The sequence below is a fragment of the Podarcis liolepis genome (genome assembly GCF_965112155.1).
Source record: "Podarcis liolepis genome assembly, chromosome: 1".
In the NCBI taxonomy this organism is placed as follows: domain Eukaryota; kingdom Metazoa; phylum Chordata; class Lepidosauria; order Squamata; family Lacertidae; genus Podarcis; species Podarcis liolepis.
The window spans coordinates 35,371,986-35,389,596 of NC_139554.1; the positions used below are offsets into that span (position 1 = coordinate 35,371,986).

The 17,611-nt window shown below is 40.9% G+C and overlaps 1 protein-coding gene across 6 annotated transcripts in view; it reads right to left on the minus strand.

The window, feature by feature from the left end:
• Positions 1-4,657: 4,657 nt before the first annotated feature.
• AKAP6 (A-kinase anchoring protein 6) overlaps positions 4,658-17,611 on the minus strand; it is a 244,900-nt gene continuing 231,946 nt past the window's right edge. For all 6 annotated transcript variants that reach the window (XM_083505275.1, XM_083505274.1, XM_083505273.1 and 3 more), the window contains 2 exons: positions 11,141-14,514; positions 4,658-5,634 (listed from right to left, as the gene is read on the minus strand). In XM_083505275.1, coding sequence (XP_083361401.1) covers positions 11,182-14,514 — 3,333 coding nt within the window. In that variant the 3' untranslated portion in view covers positions 4,658-5,634; positions 11,141-11,181. The remainder of the gene's footprint in view (positions 5,635-11,140; positions 14,515-17,611) is intronic.

A 17,611-nucleotide genomic window follows, 5' to 3' on the forward strand; every position in this document is an offset into this window, starting at 1 on the left:
GAGCCAACCTGCCACAGCAGACTCTGCACCCACACTGTGCCAACCTTCCCCACTGTCTCATTCCCCTCAGTTACCAGCAGTAACCTCCGTGTGGGTAAGCCAGTTAAGTAATGCTGCACCACCTGGTTCCACCCCACCAGATGCTACTACAGAACAGACAATACCGATCTAAATGGAGAAATAGTCCGACTTTTAACATGACAACCTCCTTGTTTCCTATATGTGGCCATATTGTTGAGGAAGAGAATTGGTTTCCATTGCCACACTTTTGGCTGCTTTCATAGCTCAGCTGCTTATGTAGTTCCATCCACAGTCCCACCAGGCTTTCTGATCCTGCCATTCGCCATGGCAGTGAAAACCCACAGATTAATTACATGTCATGGAAAGGACTGCGGTATCTTTGTTCATCCCTTCTAAATTCACAACTAGTCCATTTCACTGCAGTGGGGCTATGAAAAAAATGGTGAATGACAGATCAGCCTTAAGTAACCTTTCATTAATTTCAATACTTTTTCGTATCCGTCATGTTATGATAGGGAAAAAAGGTTCAAACTTATTCCACAAAAGTGTCTCTTTGGAAGATCCCCCACATGCCCATTTTTAAAGAGAAATACAGTGGTACCTCGTAATTCGTTCTGGAGGTCTGTTCTTAACCTGAAACTGTTCTTAACATAAAGAACCACTTTAGCTAATGGGGCCTCCTGCTGCCGCCATGCCACCAGAGCACGATTTCTGTTCTCATCCTGAAGCAAAGTTCTTAACCTGAAGCACTATTTCTGGGTTAGCGGAGTCTGTAACCTGAAGCGTATGTAACCTGAAGCATATGTAACCCAAAGTACCACTGTAGATCAAATTCTGCAAGCTACCAGTCTAGGGCCTAGTCGAGCACCCTATACTAAAACGAATACCACATAAATAAAGGCATAAAAATATTTTAAGAATGACTCCAGTGAGAGTTCATCTTGCATGGTCAATTTTACACCTTACTCAAATACTTGGCCCTTGTGAGAAAATCTGTCATCTTCTTTACTCTCCAGGAACTTATGCCAAAATCAAAATGCCCATGATACATTTTGCAGTACATTTGTGTAGCTGACATTTAAAGTAGGAGAAAGAATGATGACTGGTAAAAAGGTAAAGGACCCCTGACAGTTAAGTCCAGTCGTGGACGACTCTGGGGTTGCGGCGCTCATATCGCTCTATAGGCCGAGGGAACTGGCGTTTGTCCGCAGACAGCTTCCGGGTCATGTGGCCAGCATGACTAAGCTGCTTCTGGCGAACCAGAGCAGCACATGGAAACAGTGTTTACCTTCCCGCCAGAGCGGTACCTATTTATCTACTTGCACTTTGATGTGCTTTCAAGCTGCTAGGTGGGCAGGAGCTGGGACCGAACAATGGGAGCTCACTCCATCGTGGGGATTTGAACCGCCGACCTTCTGATCGGCAAGCCCTGGGCTCTGTGGTTTAGTGGTACGGAATGATGACTGGTATGAACCCAATGTTCCACCTCCAGACTTTATCCCTCCTGTGTGCATGCATCACAGATGGTTTTACATGAAACTCAATAATAGAAAACAGTATCCTTCACACTGGAAAAGTGGAACAAGTAAGACAGTTCACTCTTGAGTAAGTTAATGAATGATGAGCTTCATTCGTATCATTATTCTATAATGACAACAGCAGCAAATAATGTTCATGTGAAGTGAGTGTAGGGCCTGCAATTTCCCCCCACAAATGGGAACAACAGCAGCCTCAGCATGTTTGTAATTGAGTCAGATGAAACAGCACCAGGATTGGGGAGAAAAAGCTAAATGGCTCCTCCCTCAATGGTGCTATACCAATTAAGAAAGCACTTCTTCAAACTACTTTGAATGAGGGAAAATTGATGACAGATCTCCCTATTGTGTTGAAGAGGATATAGTAGAGTTGGAAAAGATTCAGGAAAAGGGCAATCAAAATGGTTAGGGGAATGGAGTAACTTCCTTATGAGGAAAGGTTGTGGCGTTTGAGACTTTTTAGTTTAGAGAAAAGCTGAGCAAAGCTGACGTGGTAGAAGTTTATAAAATTGTATGGCATGAAGAAAGTGGATAACATTGTACTCCCTCTCTCGTAACACTAGCGTTCATGGAAATCCGGTGAAGTTGAGCGTTAGAGGATTGATGACAAACAAATGAAAATAACTATGGGCCTCGCTCCCACAGGAGGCTGTGATGGCCTGCAACTTGGATGGCTTTAGGAGACAAATTCATGGAGGACCAGGCTATCAGTGGCTACTCGCCACAATGCTACCCTCTATCTCCACTGTCAAAGGCATCATGCCTCTGAATTCCAGTTGCTGGGAATCACAAGTGGAAAGAGGGCTGTTGCTCTCATGTCCAGTTTGCAAGCTTTCCACAGGCATCTGGTCAGTCACTGTGAGAACAGGATGCTGGACTAGATGGGTAATTGGCCTGATCCAGATTCTTCTTATGCCTGTTTGGTCCAATATGTCACATATCCTAAGACCCCCTCATCTGCTCCTTCTTAACTTTGCGTCTGCACAATGGTGCCTGCAAATTGTTATAGCTCTGCATCTAGACATTAAATGTCATATGGGGACTTAAGGGCCAGGTATTGCCTTTGTATACAATGGAGGAAAAGAAAGCAGAACAAAGGCTAACTGGGGAAGTTGGATTCCCTTTTGGAGGAACAGATTTGTGTTCACTGTTGCATCCAGAGTTGCAAACAAGTCGGTGTGCGCTACCTGAAGCAAAGTGTACCGTTGTAAACTGTGGTTGCAAAAAGCTGTTAAAAGTAAAATAAAAATAAATAGCAGGGCAGCCTGATATTTACTGGCACAGAACACAGATAAAAATATTCTTTTGTAATCAGATTAGCACATGAAAACAGTCCCTGTGCATAAGGGGGAAACACTTCTAAAAGACTTCTAGTGAGATATTGCCAAACGCAGCACTAATCAATTGGGACTGGCATGAATGTGAGAACCTAAGGGGACTAAGGGGCATTCTTTGATTCTTGCCACAATGTCAGCAGCTGGAAAATGCATCTCTTGTGTCCTGTTTGCCATGTTAAAAAACAATCCACTTTGGATTAAGTGCAATAGTCTCATCATCATAATACAAACAATAGTTAGAACACATTTGATTGCACTATTAGGACAATTAGGATGCAAGGATATTTTTGTGATTAATATCCAGTGGTGCCAGTTATTTATCATATGTGCAGAGAAAATCAACCTGGTGTATATTATTTTCGAAGCATATATAGATGCTTTCTGGCTCAAAGCAGCCCCTCCCCAACCACATTTCTAAAATGGCAAGCTTTGTATTGGTATTTGAAGCCAAATGACATTATTTTCCTCAGGGCTCAATACAAGGCAGGGCTCAATCCACCTTTCTGGGACCTTTTGTAAAAGCCTGGGGCCAGACTTGGACCATGCCAACTAAACAGCAAAGCTGAAAGGTGATCTGAGGACGCACAAACATATTTTCACTCCACCCTTTTACCACATGATAAACCCTTGCAAGCTGACAGGTTTCTGCTGGTTGCTTTCATGGACATAAGAAATCTCTGACATTTCTACCATCAACAGTGGCCAAACCTGCATCAGAAATGGCACTTCGGCACGAAAGGAGCTGTCCTGTTTTAGCTGAACCCATGAGGGTTGCAACAGTAGGAAACCATTTTGCCGCCTTAGTTTCAAGTATGAACAAGTAGCAGACTTGACCCATATTTGAGGTAATGCTGCTAAGGTTTAAAGAAGGGACTGATGTAAGTGGTGAGAGAAGAGAGAGGCAGGTCTTCTAAGGCCATCATTTCTGGACGGATCCACCCGTTTTAGTTAATTGATCAGCACAGGGGTTAGAACAAAAGAAGTTCCCTAAAGGATTCAGGAGCCCCTACCCTGTTCTCCCACCCTCAAAATGTTTTTCAGGATCTTATTTAGTCAGCACTAGTAGAAGGTATCTTCCTCCATGGGGCTGAAAATGCCTCCAAGTGGGTTTGGAAATTTTGGAACAAGGGATCAACACATGGTGATGTTAAGTACTATATATATAACTATATATATATACTATATAACATGGTGATGTGTATATAGTACATTTTCTACGTTCCTGCAACTAATAAACATTCCAGCACTGAACATTAACCCTAATGTGATGTACATATTTATATATTCTTCATTTTCTAGCAGCAAGATCTCTGGTCTCCATCATATCTGCATCTTAAAGGCCAGTGGGGTGTAGTAGTTCTAGCTATTCTAGGACCTGGGAGTCCAGGGTTCGGATCCCCACTCAGCCATGACAGGTGACCTTGGGCCAGTCACATTCTCTCAGCCTAACCTATCTCACAGGGTTGGTGTTGGGATAACCATGAGGAGAAGGAGAATGGGAACCATGTATACCACCATGAACTCCTTGGAGGAAAGGCGAGATAGAAATGCAATAACAATAATAAATAAAACAACTTTTTTTGAATGCAATGGCCAAGATCTTCAGTGTTTGGTCTGCACATAGACTTAGGTGTCCTCATTATACATTCTTATATTGCCTAAACAGAACTGACCAGGACTGTATAAGTAAATAGATACCTATTAGAAACTGTATGCATTGCTTGCTTTTAAACAGGATTCAGGTAAATGAGAGCCAATTCCAAATTTTTCCCAGTAAACTACATTTATTATGCCAGTTCTAATTATCATGCAATCTAGTGGTTTTAAGGCTTATGTTTTCCACACCACTGGGCATCACAAACATTAAAGCATTTTATACTGTAATTATACATCAATGTTTACACTTGGTTATACATATATACAGAAATTATTCACACCTTGCTATTTCCTTCCTTCAAACCAACATAATTTTACTATGAAAGCAGCTTTTTAATAAATGTTATAAGAAATACAGCAAGGCACAATTTTTAAAAATGTGGGGTTTTTTCTGATTACCACCTCAAGAAGCATTGTAGAAAACCAAAATGTTGTACTTAATTCAGTAGAATGTTAACAGTTCTTAATATACAACACTGTGTAGTTGTTTCTTGAAGTGTTGCATAGATTAATCTTGTAAAATTAAAATGAAAGGATGCATTTGTATTTCTTTTGTGTAACTTCCACTGTGTTGATTCAAGAGCACGAGGGACTTTTCCTTTCGCTGCAATCAAACAAAATTCCCATTCTATAACATAAAATACTTTCAATAAACAATATGCATTATACACATAAAATATCAAATTTAATACATAAAATAGGATAATAACTGACATTTACAATTAAGAAATGGTGATCCAGAATAATAATACATTCTGTGGAACTGCAAAATCATTTTAAAAAAACCAAAAAGTTTGTGGCTGAAAAGAAAATACAGAGACATACAAATTTGGAAGCGTAAGTTGTTAAGAGGTAGCTTGGGAAAGAAATCCATATGAAAGCAAATGGTTTTGTTACAAAGCAAAAGTGAAAATTGAAACAAGACCAGCATATGCATCCTGGTCACAAAACCAACATGGACAGATCACAGTTGGAAGGAAAATTTATCTTGGGAGTCAAGTGTAACAAAAGGCAGTGATACAATGGAATTAGAGGTCATCCCAGAGTTTAGAGGATGAGCCTGCACTTGAAATGCAGCCAAGTTTCTAAAAGAAAAAGAAAAAGGTAATAGCAGGTTACATGAAGTACATTTTCATTTACAAAACACAAGCCTGTTTCAGACCAACCAAAAATAGCTACTCCATGACCTCATACCAATGTACTTATATGCAAAAAAACAAGAAATGACAGGATACAAGCAACAATTTTTCACAGCCTGAGGTTTAAGTCACTATCAGAGAGATGTCTTTTTATTGATGTAGAAACCTCATTGATTTTTATAAAACAAGATTTAGTTTCAAAAGGCACAGGGGAAATAATCAAGCCTGACCTTTTCCCTCCATCCTGTCCTTTCAGGTGCCTGTGAACTTACCTTCTCTGCCTTTTGCAAGTGTACCAATCAATAGGAATGCACGACTCAATAAAGGCCAACCAACCAAAATAATCTCCAGCCCTAAACCCATTACATGGAAGTAAGTCCCATTAAAATCAGGGGAACTTACTTCCAAGTAATCTGTTTAGGCTTGGGGTGTAAGTAGGTTACACGAACTATTTAAGTTATCATTTATAGTTCCCTGAAGAATAAAACAAGCGAGTCAACAAAGTGAGAGGACTCACACAAACAGTTTGTAAATATAAGATGCTGCATTAATATATCGTGAGAGAAATGAGTGCTTTTTCATTAAGTAGAACTTTCATGGCCTGGAGTTTAGGGTTAACCTATGCAACAAAGAGTCAAAGCTTATGATGAGGATTATGAAGAAATAACTGTCAGAATACAGCTAAGAGATTAGTACAAAGTACCTCTCTCAAGCATTTCCGAGGTGGCACTCCAGGCTTGCATTATATGCCTTCCAAATTAAGTGGAAATAGCTGCTTCTATCCAGGTACCTTCAGCTTTGATCTTATTTGCTGTAACTGACCTCTCTATCTTTTATAGAAAATGGTGCACAAAATTGTAAAAAAAAAAAAGCAAAGCAAAGCACAGGCATGTGGTTTGAACTGGAACCTAATGCATCATTGGGAAGTTTGTAGCATGCCTGTTCTTAAAACTTGTAGTAGTGGGCTTTCAATTAAAAAAGCCTCACTCTAGGACTCTATGCATTTCAAACATCTAAACTTACATCGATATCAGGGAATTAAAAAACAACAACTGGTGGGCTAGTTGTGACTAACATGCATAAATTAACTTCAGTGGGTCTGAGTACAACTCAGTCGGGTACTACCCAGTATTTCTGCCTGGAATCAGGCATCCTGGAACAAATTTGCTGTGATATGTGATTGTCTGAGGATACAGGAAAACCCCCCACATATGAACCGGAATCAGTCACCCAAGAGGATGATCTTTGAGTGGGATCCGGCTTATGCAAATGCTCCATATGTACAAATGGTGGCCAGTTCTAGCACTGTTGCAGGAAAAGAGGGGTCTCTACCACAGGGAAGGGGAGATGGCTCAGTGGAAGAGCACATTCTTGCATGTAGAAGGCTCCACCTTCAATCTGTGGCATCTCCAGCTCAAAAGATGAAGTAGCAGGCAATGGGAAAGACTTCTGCCAGAGTCAGAGGAAACCATGCTAGACAAAGGGGCACAAATATTCTGACTCGGTATAAGGCATGTTCCTTAAAAAATTCTACAGGTGGGGAGGGTCATGGGTCATACTCAACGCAACAACAGAAGAGTGTGAGATCTCATCTGCTTTGTATATTTATTCTTTGGAAGCTTTCACCTCCATGAGGAAATTAAAAACAACAACAGCAGTGCAGTATTAAACCACACCAGATGACAGGATAGAATTATCACTCCTGATATAGAACTTTTCAAAGCTGCTATTACTTTTGCTTAATGGTCAATTTTATAGCACGGTGCTAAAAGAATGAGATTACAACTTAGATACATTCAGTGGCAAAACAGATTTGCTCACAACAGCTTTATTCTGGCTTGCAGCTGGAGCAAAAATCATGTGAAATTAGTTGAGCTACGTTGGTAAATATGCATACTGTCACCTTTGCGAACTGAGTTTATTTTTAGGGTACACATATACCATAGATAATTTTTTCTCTTAAGTATCACAGCTCCACATAAAATCACACATTTTAATGAGCTTAGCAGCACAGGTGCTCCAGGAGGAAAAAAAATGGTGTTTGCCATTTATCTTTCAAATTAAATAATGTGTTTTTAAATAGTAACTTTTTTCATAATACACTTATGGGAACAACATTTATCTGTCACATTTTAAGAGATGTATTAGTAATAAATGTAAATTACCTTTGGAAAATCAGTAATTAGGCTCATCAAAAAAATAAACAATCTGCCACCAAAAAGATAATCTTTAGCATAGTTAAGTATAATAACTGTTATTTGAATAAGTTAACAAATTAGGATAGATTGCCTCTAATTCATTTCCCATAGCATGAGAGATGAAGTTAAAGTATCGACTAAGCTCTTACAGTGGGGGGAAGGGACTTCTAGAATCCATTGAAAATACAGATACCAGAGCCTTTGGCAGAGAGTTTCCTTTCACTGTAACATAAACAGTACTCTGACCCAGAGTTCCCCAGCAAAATGCGCCTGGACTTCCACACATAAAGCCATCTTGAGGCTGCAATCCCACAAACAAGGGCAGTCTTAGTGATCTGCAAGTGTTGTTGAATTATGACTCCAAGTATTCCTGAACACTGGCAGTGATGGCTTGGGCTGATGAGGTTCTTAGTTCAACAATATCTGGAGGGCAGTATGTTGGCTAACCTTGCTATACAGACTAACCTGGGAGTATGCCCCATTGAACTCAGTGGGTCTTACTCTGAGTGAACAGGCAACGGTAGTTCACTTGAATGTTAACGTTATGCTGCTCACGCCTTTGCACAATTCACACAAGCGGGTGTTTTCAGAGGTTGAGCTGGCCTTAGCAGTGACTGCACTGTCTCTTAATCTCAGGAGTTCACAAGCAGTTGCCGTGTTGGAATTTCTCCAGAATAAATGGTGCTTGTGTAAAAACTGCAAAACTGTTTTCGCTACACAGAGTGTTGTTAAAATACAGTGTGAATAAATAGTAGTGTTCTGATCACAGATAATGAGGTGGAAAAATGGGCCCATGGGATGGTACTTTGTCAATGCTGGATAGCACAAGAAATGAAATAAGTTCACAGGAGCAGAGGTTGCACTGGAAATACCAATTTTCTATGGACATGTTCCCCAATCCAGCTCAAATTGCACTTTAAAAGGCATTTATGAAATACTAAATTCAAATGGGGGTGCACATCAGGATGTGTATCCCAATGAAAGAAATTTAATGCATATAAAATATCCTCCTTTAGATGTACATGTAGTTTATGCTCAGAGTTCCTGAACCAGCAAGTAATCCACACAGGGAACTCCGAAGCTGGACTAGGGCATATAACATAGATTTATCATCAAAACACTGTCTATCTTTGCAGAAACAAATGATAAAAAGAGAAACCTGTGTTTGTCTTTGGCAGGGAAAAAAGAATCACAGAGACCTGTGGCACTTCAAAAATCATTATGTTTATTGTGACATAAGCTTTTGTAGTCCAAGAAATATTAAACCACAATAACAATAGAATCAGATTACATATGTCTACTCAAAAAATAAGCCTGTTGAGTTAAATGAGGCTTATTCCCAAACAAGCATGTATAGGATTGTAGCCCAGAGGTACTAGTCCTTAAACTGCCGCAGACTCTTTCAACACAATCCTTTGCAGAGTTAGGCCAATGAAATTAATATTCCTCTCTGCATTTGATCAGGGCTTTACTTGATTCCACTGTGGTAGAGTGTTATGTATATATCCCGTGTTACAGAAATGGTAAACATTGTAGTTCTGTTGGAACTCTCATGAAATTGCTGTGAGTGCTTCTCCCTTAACTGTGTCATCCTCCTGTTGTTTCTACAGCTCAGGGCAATGGGGGTGCAGGATCACATCATACTTGGGCACCTGCGAAAGATACCACTATCCTCTTCCAAGCTGCCCATACAGTACTTCAATAGAGAAGGGTGATTTTTCTATTTCAGTAGGGCAGTTTGCATTCCCATATAGCAATCACCGGAAAGGAATAGCTTTAGATAGTGCATTTGCATGTGCTGTTCCTTTCTCCTGTCTTACATGTTTTCTCCAGGCATTTAAGAAACTGGCTAATCTAATGTGTGTGACAGAGCAGAGAACAGTAACAAGTGTACAGTGGTGCCTCGCAAGAAGAAATTAATTCGTTCCGTGAGTTTTTCCGTCTAGCGAATTTTTTGTCTTGCGAAGCACGGTGTCGGAAAAGTTTTGGAAAAGCTCCAAAAATCACCAAAAACCTCAAAAAAGGCTACCACACCCCGTTCTATGAGTTGCTCCTCAAAGTCAAGTCACAACTGTATTAACGGTGTTAAGAAAAAGGAAACAAACTTGCAAGACGTTTTCGTCTTGCGAAGCAAGCCCATAGGGAAATTCGTCTTGCGAAGCAGTTCAAAAACCGCAAAACCCTTTCGTCTAGCGAGTTTTCCGTCTTGCGAGGCATTCGTCTTGCGGGGCACCACTGTACTTGCTGAGTTGCAGAGTGCTTCCACTTATGTAGGCTTCCTGTGTGATGTGGAACCCTGCTTTTTACAGTGATCTACATCACACAGGAAGCCTCCAAGTTACAGGAAACACTCCAACATAGACAGCCACAATCCAACTCACAGATGGGGATGGGGATGAGGGTGGGGGCCTAGTGCACTCATTGCTGTCCCCTGCCCTCCGCAAATGTGTTAAGCCATTTTCCTGAATGCCTACAGAAGGCTGTAGTGAGTTGAGTAACCTAGAACCAAGAGAGCAAGTGGAGATCCTCTCATCTTAACTTTCCTTCCCCATCAACAGAGGCAGGATCAGCTATATTCACCCTCATGTTGTGGACTAGTTTGCTGTCTCTCAGCAGAGTTACCCAGATAGGAAGCAAAGGGCTGTTGAGGAAAGCCCAGAATATACTAGGTGTAACACTCAGTTTCTCCCATCTTCCTTTTCCCCAACATAGTGGGACAGTATTGCATCTCTTTTGAATCTGCTTCCACTGATAACTGCTGCATTGCAGAAAGAAGATTGCTACTGATTTCTCTTGGATTCATTGGGTAATTTTGCATAGTACAAATATCTGAGGAAATGCAACCAAGAAGTCTGAATCACACAAGGGCTAGTTCTTTCTTTCTTTCTTTTTTGAGCACAGATTGAGCCAAAGTACAAAATGAATGCTGTTCACATCAGCTGAAAATAGTATTTAACTAGCTGCTTTTCACAGGGAAGGAAATATGTGAAGTGATCAGCTAGGGATCAGCTCCTGCTTTTGTGAATCTTGACAAATAAAGGTAGTGATTTGAACGCATATTTGCCATTCTCAGCTGATGCTTGTTTATCTGAGTCTGTATCTGTATCTTAAACATAAAAGAAGTGGCCTGGAATGGTTTTTAATTCAAGAGACACAATGCTATGATCTACTCGAAAACTCTGAAAGGCCACACATTTCCTGCTTCATCATAGTCATGTCAGCAATAAGCAAAGCTCGTAGTGTTTAGTACCTACCTCTTTATGAAACAACGTGTGTGTCCATGGAGGAATACATTCTACCTCTGTGTATTTATGTGCCTTTCTTTGTGAAGATGCAGGAGGTTTTCTTCACGTGTAAGAGTTTTAGTGTCCTGGTGCAAAACATCCTTCTCTTTCAAGTGATCAGGCGTTAATTGAATGGCTTCAGCTGAGGCCTTTATAGAGGAAGCAAAACCTTCTTCAGACCTTGCGATCCCAAGTGGCTCTCCGAGATGATTTTCTTTAGAGTTATTTGGTAAGGAATTCAAGACTGGACATTCATTAGGGATGTCCAGACTCAAAGATTCACTAGCATAACTTAAATTATCTGATATCATCTGGCTAAGAGAGCCAGGCATGCTGATGTCCATCTCCTCACTTAAGAAAGAAAAGCCACTACATTCAGCAGATGTTTTAGGTTCATCTATTAAATCCAGGGCTTCGTATTTTACTTCCACTTCACTGTCAGGAAGATATCCCTGCTGTTCCACTCGTTCATCTTCAGGACAGGCTTCAAAAAAGCATTCAATATTTTCTGCAAAGTCTAGAGGGACTGGAGTGCTGGTCTTTTCTTCAACATATTTAGTTACCTCCCCACAGTCACTGTCATGAGAAGAAAGTGAGAGGTACGAATAAAAATCACCTTTTCTAAGTTGAATGGGCCTGTGAGAATGTTCTAGAACCTTTTCCCTGATCTGGGCTAATGAATGTGGAACAGCTGGTTGTTCACTTTCAGGCTGAGACTTGTTCTTTAAGGCTGTTGAGGCCATGTCAATTATCTCCATCACAAAGTTGTGCACTGAACAATCCTCCTCATTTCTTTTATCAAAAGCAGCAGTTTCACAGCTACAACAGGAATCACTACAGCCAGCTGATACATTTCCTTCTGCTTCATTTGATTTTAAAGATGCACAGCAATCTCCACCATGTTCACTAATTCCTGTTCTGCTTTGTTGATCATTTGGTAGCGATTTTGGTAATGCCATATCTGAACCTTTCATATCCGAGTCAAATTCTGTAAAAGGTTTTATAATAGAATGGCCTTCAAACTGAGTATGTTTTTTATATTCTTTCTGAGAGCTGGATATTTTTGACAATTGAGCTGGCTCTTTACCATCCATATGTGAATCATCCGAACTATCAGTAAATGCTTCACAGATACAACATTCATTTTCACTTCCTTTACTAAGTGGGCTAACATTCATGGCAGCAGTTGAAATTTGAATATGTTCTTCCTTTGGACTTTCTTGAGTAATAGTAACATTTCCATTCTCCATGTCATCCACAAAGTGATCTTTGGAAACTTGAAAGCCATCATTTTTCATTTGCCTTTTTGTCCCTGACTCATCATGGCTCTCTGATGTGTTCTTACTGTTGCCATTATTTTTTGAAAGCTTGCGTATGGAATCATTCAAGAATTTTTCAATGCTCAATGAATCTTTTGCTTTCAAAGTCTCATTACTTCTTAAATTCTTACAGCCCTGGATTTCATCATCCAGATTGCACTTTCTCTTCTCCTTTGTCAGATTAAATTTTGGTCTGATCCAAGTGTAGAGTTCATTCTTTATGTAGTCAAGTCCTGAAATTAAATTGCAGTCTTCATAAATATCCTCATCAGTTGCAATACTAGAATCATCATCTTCATCTTTAATGCCTAGCTCTTCCTCAGTCAAGGTGAGAGTAGAACTTGATAGCAAATCACTATCATCTTCATCATCAGTGCAAGCGGAGGTACAGGAAACATTAACAATCATGCTAACGTTGACATCGCTCTCATCAGCTACCGACCGACTGAGGTGTTTTCTGAATGATGCATTTGAATCTGGTGCTTTATTTCTGTGCAGTACAATATCTTCAGAGCACAAAGACAGGTCATCACTGCTGCTTAGCTCAGTGAGAGAAGCCGGCGAATCTTCATTGATAGAGGACGCAATATCCAATGACAACTGGCCAGCCAAGGACATTCTTTGAGAAGTGCTTTGGAGTGTGATATCGGAGATGCTACGCTTTATTTTTTGGTCTAAAGGGCTCTGGATATTTTCTAGACGATTCAGAAGGTCTAAGGTCCTTTTGCTAAGTTCCCCAACTGAATCACTACTTCCACTTAGGTCTCCAGAGCCATTGCAACTAAAAAGATCTTCATTGCTTTTGTAGGGTGTTAGACAACTCTCCAAGGATGTGCTACGATGAAGCCCATCTCCACTTCTAAAAACAGTGGGGCCAAACAACTCATTTGTCACCGAAAGGGAGTCTAAAGAAGAGCTATGAGATAAAGTTGGGCACAGCTTTGCATTTGTTGGGTCGCTCAGTTTCTTCAAATCCTCCACAAATTCACAGTGTTTGGGGTCTCCATCATCCAAGTTGGTTGAGAAAGCAATCTCATCTGTAGATACAAGTGGCTTGAACTCTAAAGGTTGATGTTCCGATTTCAAGGGGACTTTATCAAAATAAAAGCCATGAAGCAAACTACCCTGCTTATGTGCTTTTTCTGAGTTTGATTGTTTCATTATCATTGGTAGCTTGAATTTGGAACCCTGAAGGTAAGAATAGTCATAAAATGTAAAGACATTGTGTTTTGCTTGTTGCAACTCTTCTGAAGCCTCAGAACCCTGATGGGCGATGCTGCCCAGGCTTTTAGCTCTGTCGCTGGACTTTGACTGGGAAGTATTTAAGAAATTAAAATGGATCTCCCCATCCGCTTGCTTTAAATTTTGTTTTATCACATCAACTATATTCCCTAACTGGGAATCTGAAATGCTAGTCACAGAATTACCCTGCTTTCTATCAGTATCATTTTGCAAATGGACATCAGGATTTGGGATAGCTTCTGCCTCACTTCCATTGACTGTTTTATTCTGACTGTCAGAATGCCTACTTACATTTCCACTGTGATACATATAATTCTGTGGGCTTGTCAAAGTGGTCCTGCCCATTAGTTCTGGCAAATTTTTGGTTGGTGACAAGAAAGAGTTCTTATTCACATGCTTCTTTAACGTGTCCAAGTGTGTAAGTGTGGAGGATTTGGATGTCTTTTTCATTAGAGATATATGATTTTCCCCTGATAGCTCTACATTGTGAAGGCTGTACACTTGGTAGACTTGTGGACCTGGAGATGCTGTAATGCTTGGGCTGCTGAGGCAATTTTCATGTACAGTGGGATTTTCCTCCTGTTTGGGACAGTCATTATTACCACATGCTTCATAGGGAGAGTTCAGTTTTGTGTCATCTTGCTTCAGTTCTTGATCAAGCTCATTGAATTCCTCATTAACGCTAATCAACGTATTACTTATATCCATTTCATCCCATTCTAGTGCATCTTCATTTGTGCCATTCAGCTCCATTAAGCTTGGATCGATAACATTCAGGGATTCCTGTTAAAAACAGTGAAATAGAATAATCAGTTAAATCACAAACAGTACATCCCACCTCCATAACTGAAAGTCAATACATAGTTCCTTACTCCTTGTAAAAAGCTCATTTCTCATCAGTTTTGCTATGCTGCATAAAACAAGAGATAAATTACTGAAATACAATAAATAACAGTAAAGAGCAATAGGAAAAGTTCAGAGTGTGGACATAGAAAAGCCCATTCAGATTTTATCTTAGCTATGAAGTTCACTGGGCATTGGGCTGCTAAACTAGAAATCTAGCAATAGTGGTGAGTTCAACAGAATCCCTCATACCTGCTTAACCAAGGATGAACCACATTAAAAACAGCAGTTCCTTCTTTCTCTAGAATCTAGGGATCACCATGCACCATGCATCTCGTCTAAGCTTCAGCCTATTCTGTCTCGTCCAATTAATGGTTCCCAAACTCAAGGTGCTGGTATTGGATCTGGTGAGGTGCCAATCTGCAGTGTATTTCAAGGACTCAACTGTCTGTCCCCCCACCCATAGCCACAAACAGGATCAGCACCACAAACTCCTCAGGAAACTGGTGCTAGTTTTAGGATGCCTTGGATTATCTGTGTAGAAGACAAGATGAGGTGGGGGTTTTTTTTGGTTACAATTGCAGCTGGAGAGCCAAGGTTAAACTTCCCCTACTGCAGGCTGTGGTCCCACTCAATGCCCCTCCAACCCAGTATGCTTCAAAGTGATAAATTTAGTGCCATATCTAGTTTGGCTTTTAGAGACAGGGAGTGACTATTCTAACTATAACCATATAACAATCTGACAATGACAGAGGAGACTGTACAATCATGCTCAAATACTAGGCCGGTACTGAACAGTCAACCCAATGTATAACCTACATGTTTTTGGTTTGTAATACAATATGGTGGTAATAGTACAATGCTTCTCATGGCAACCATGATGTCCTGAGCAACACCACACTAAAAGAGGAAGTCTCAGCATGATTGCTGATGTCCTGAGATATGTGGCCACCTCTGTCAGTTTAGCCAGGAAGTCTGTCACCCCTCAGGCAGTGACAAAATGCCAGGCGGCACTCACCGCAGGGCCTGAAGCACACCCAAGCCACACATCTCTCCTGGGAGTGACGCGGTGGCTTGGGCACCTGCAGGCTCCATGCTGCCCAAATGGTCTGCCTGCCGCCTCCCCATCAGCTGTAGGGCGGCTGAGTGGGAGGAGGCAGGCAGACTCCTTGGAGGCCCCACGGAGCATCCTGCCCCAGCTTGCCCTGCCCCGCAGGTGGTTGGTCCCGCCCCTGGGCACAGGGCATGTGCGCCACCCAATCGGCTTGCTCCGCCACTGCAGAGGTGTCTTCAAGGGATTTGCCAGCCAAGGCACCAGAAACATCCTGCTAAGCTATCAGGAAAGCACCTGGCATTACCTTAGCATCTGCTTTGCATTGCATGTGGAAGTTCTTCAGTTCAACCCCGTTTCTAGGCTGGGCTAGGAATGTTGCCTACCTGAAACCCTGGAGAGCTTCTGCTAGTCAATTTGGACAGTACTGACTTATATGGACCTACTGTCTGACTCAGAATAAGCAGGTCTCTGTGGCTAATGCACCATCCTGTTATCTGCCCTTGACAAAGGAACTACACCAGGTTTCTAACACAAAACACCAAATTCAGAGTGTTCTGTATTATGTGGGCGGGTCCAGATATAAACTGAGACAGACCCGTGGTTGTGAGGGAGGCATGAAAATCATAAGCCACTCCCAACAAGGGACCTTAGCGTGGATGAGATTCCTGAGGACACCCAACCTGGGCGTTAATGTTCATCTGTTATACAAGTCAACAGCTCCTTTGTATAGAGTATACCCAACTCTGCTGAATTTTTATATGAATTTCCATTTGTTTGCTTGCTGATAAAAGCAGTATTAATGACTGGTTAGTATGACTAATGAATGTGAAAGACTTTAGTTGTAAAAGCAATCCATCAGTCGTCTAATCAAATACTACATTAATTTCATATATTGCCTGTGCTGACATTGCTCTGGGAAACTGCTGAATAATGAAGCAAGACGGTAGGGGAAAAATTGTTGCCTTCCTATGAAATTGTCGGTTTTATGTATACAACATTTAAAGCTAATCTGACGAAGCCTCCCCCTCTTTTTTTAAGATGTATATTCAACTGTGAAAGAAAAGAAGATAGGCATTGGGGGGGGGGACTTTTCAAAGGATGTGGTGCAATGCAATAGAAAAGATGGGAAGTTGCTCCTATCCAATTTCCCTATCTGACCTTTTAACTGGACACTTTGCAGTAGTTGGGACTGCATGACACATGAGATGTCTTCTAATTCTGGGATACTGGAATTCTATTGTTTAGTGAAGCAAAGCTCCAAAGGGCTCTAAGTTCTTAAACCTTCTACATAAAACCTCCATGCATACAGAGACATCACTGAAGTTTTCTCCATATTTCAAAGTGCATACCAAGAGTAACTAATGTCTTCTTTAAGATTTGAAGGGACAGAAAACTAGCTACAGACTCCATAATTTTGTGAACCTGCAGAACCCACCCGCTTCTTAAATATAAAATGCTTGTCACTTTCTGGCAAGGAAGATAACATTCCTGCTGTAAATCAGCTTTTGCCTGCTTCATTTATTCTGTACATCATGCAGATTCCACAGCAGAACAGAAACAATGACATAACCTCAACTCATTTATTTTAATTGTGGGATCACTTATTTCAAAACTTACTTCTTGTCACTTAACTGCTCAGAGTTTCACATGGGAAATTAATTAATTTCAGTAGCTCTACCCTGAGTAAAAATTAGTTGAACACCACCCACTGGGTTGTAGGTCCCAGGATCTGCTGAAAGAAAGGTTTTCCTCCTTCTGCAGCCAGCTGAAAATTTTCTCCATAGTGTTGAGCAAAGCAGGGGCTTCCAGAATGGTGTGGCAGGTTGCAGGTGGGACAAGGAATAGGTAAAAACTTCCTCTTCATGTAATATTCCAATAAAGATGCTTTTATGTCTTGACAGAACAGACCTGTAGCATAAGCACCTCATATGCTTTTACAGGACAATTAACAAAGAGTTTTGGTGGTTGGAGCAACTACCTTTT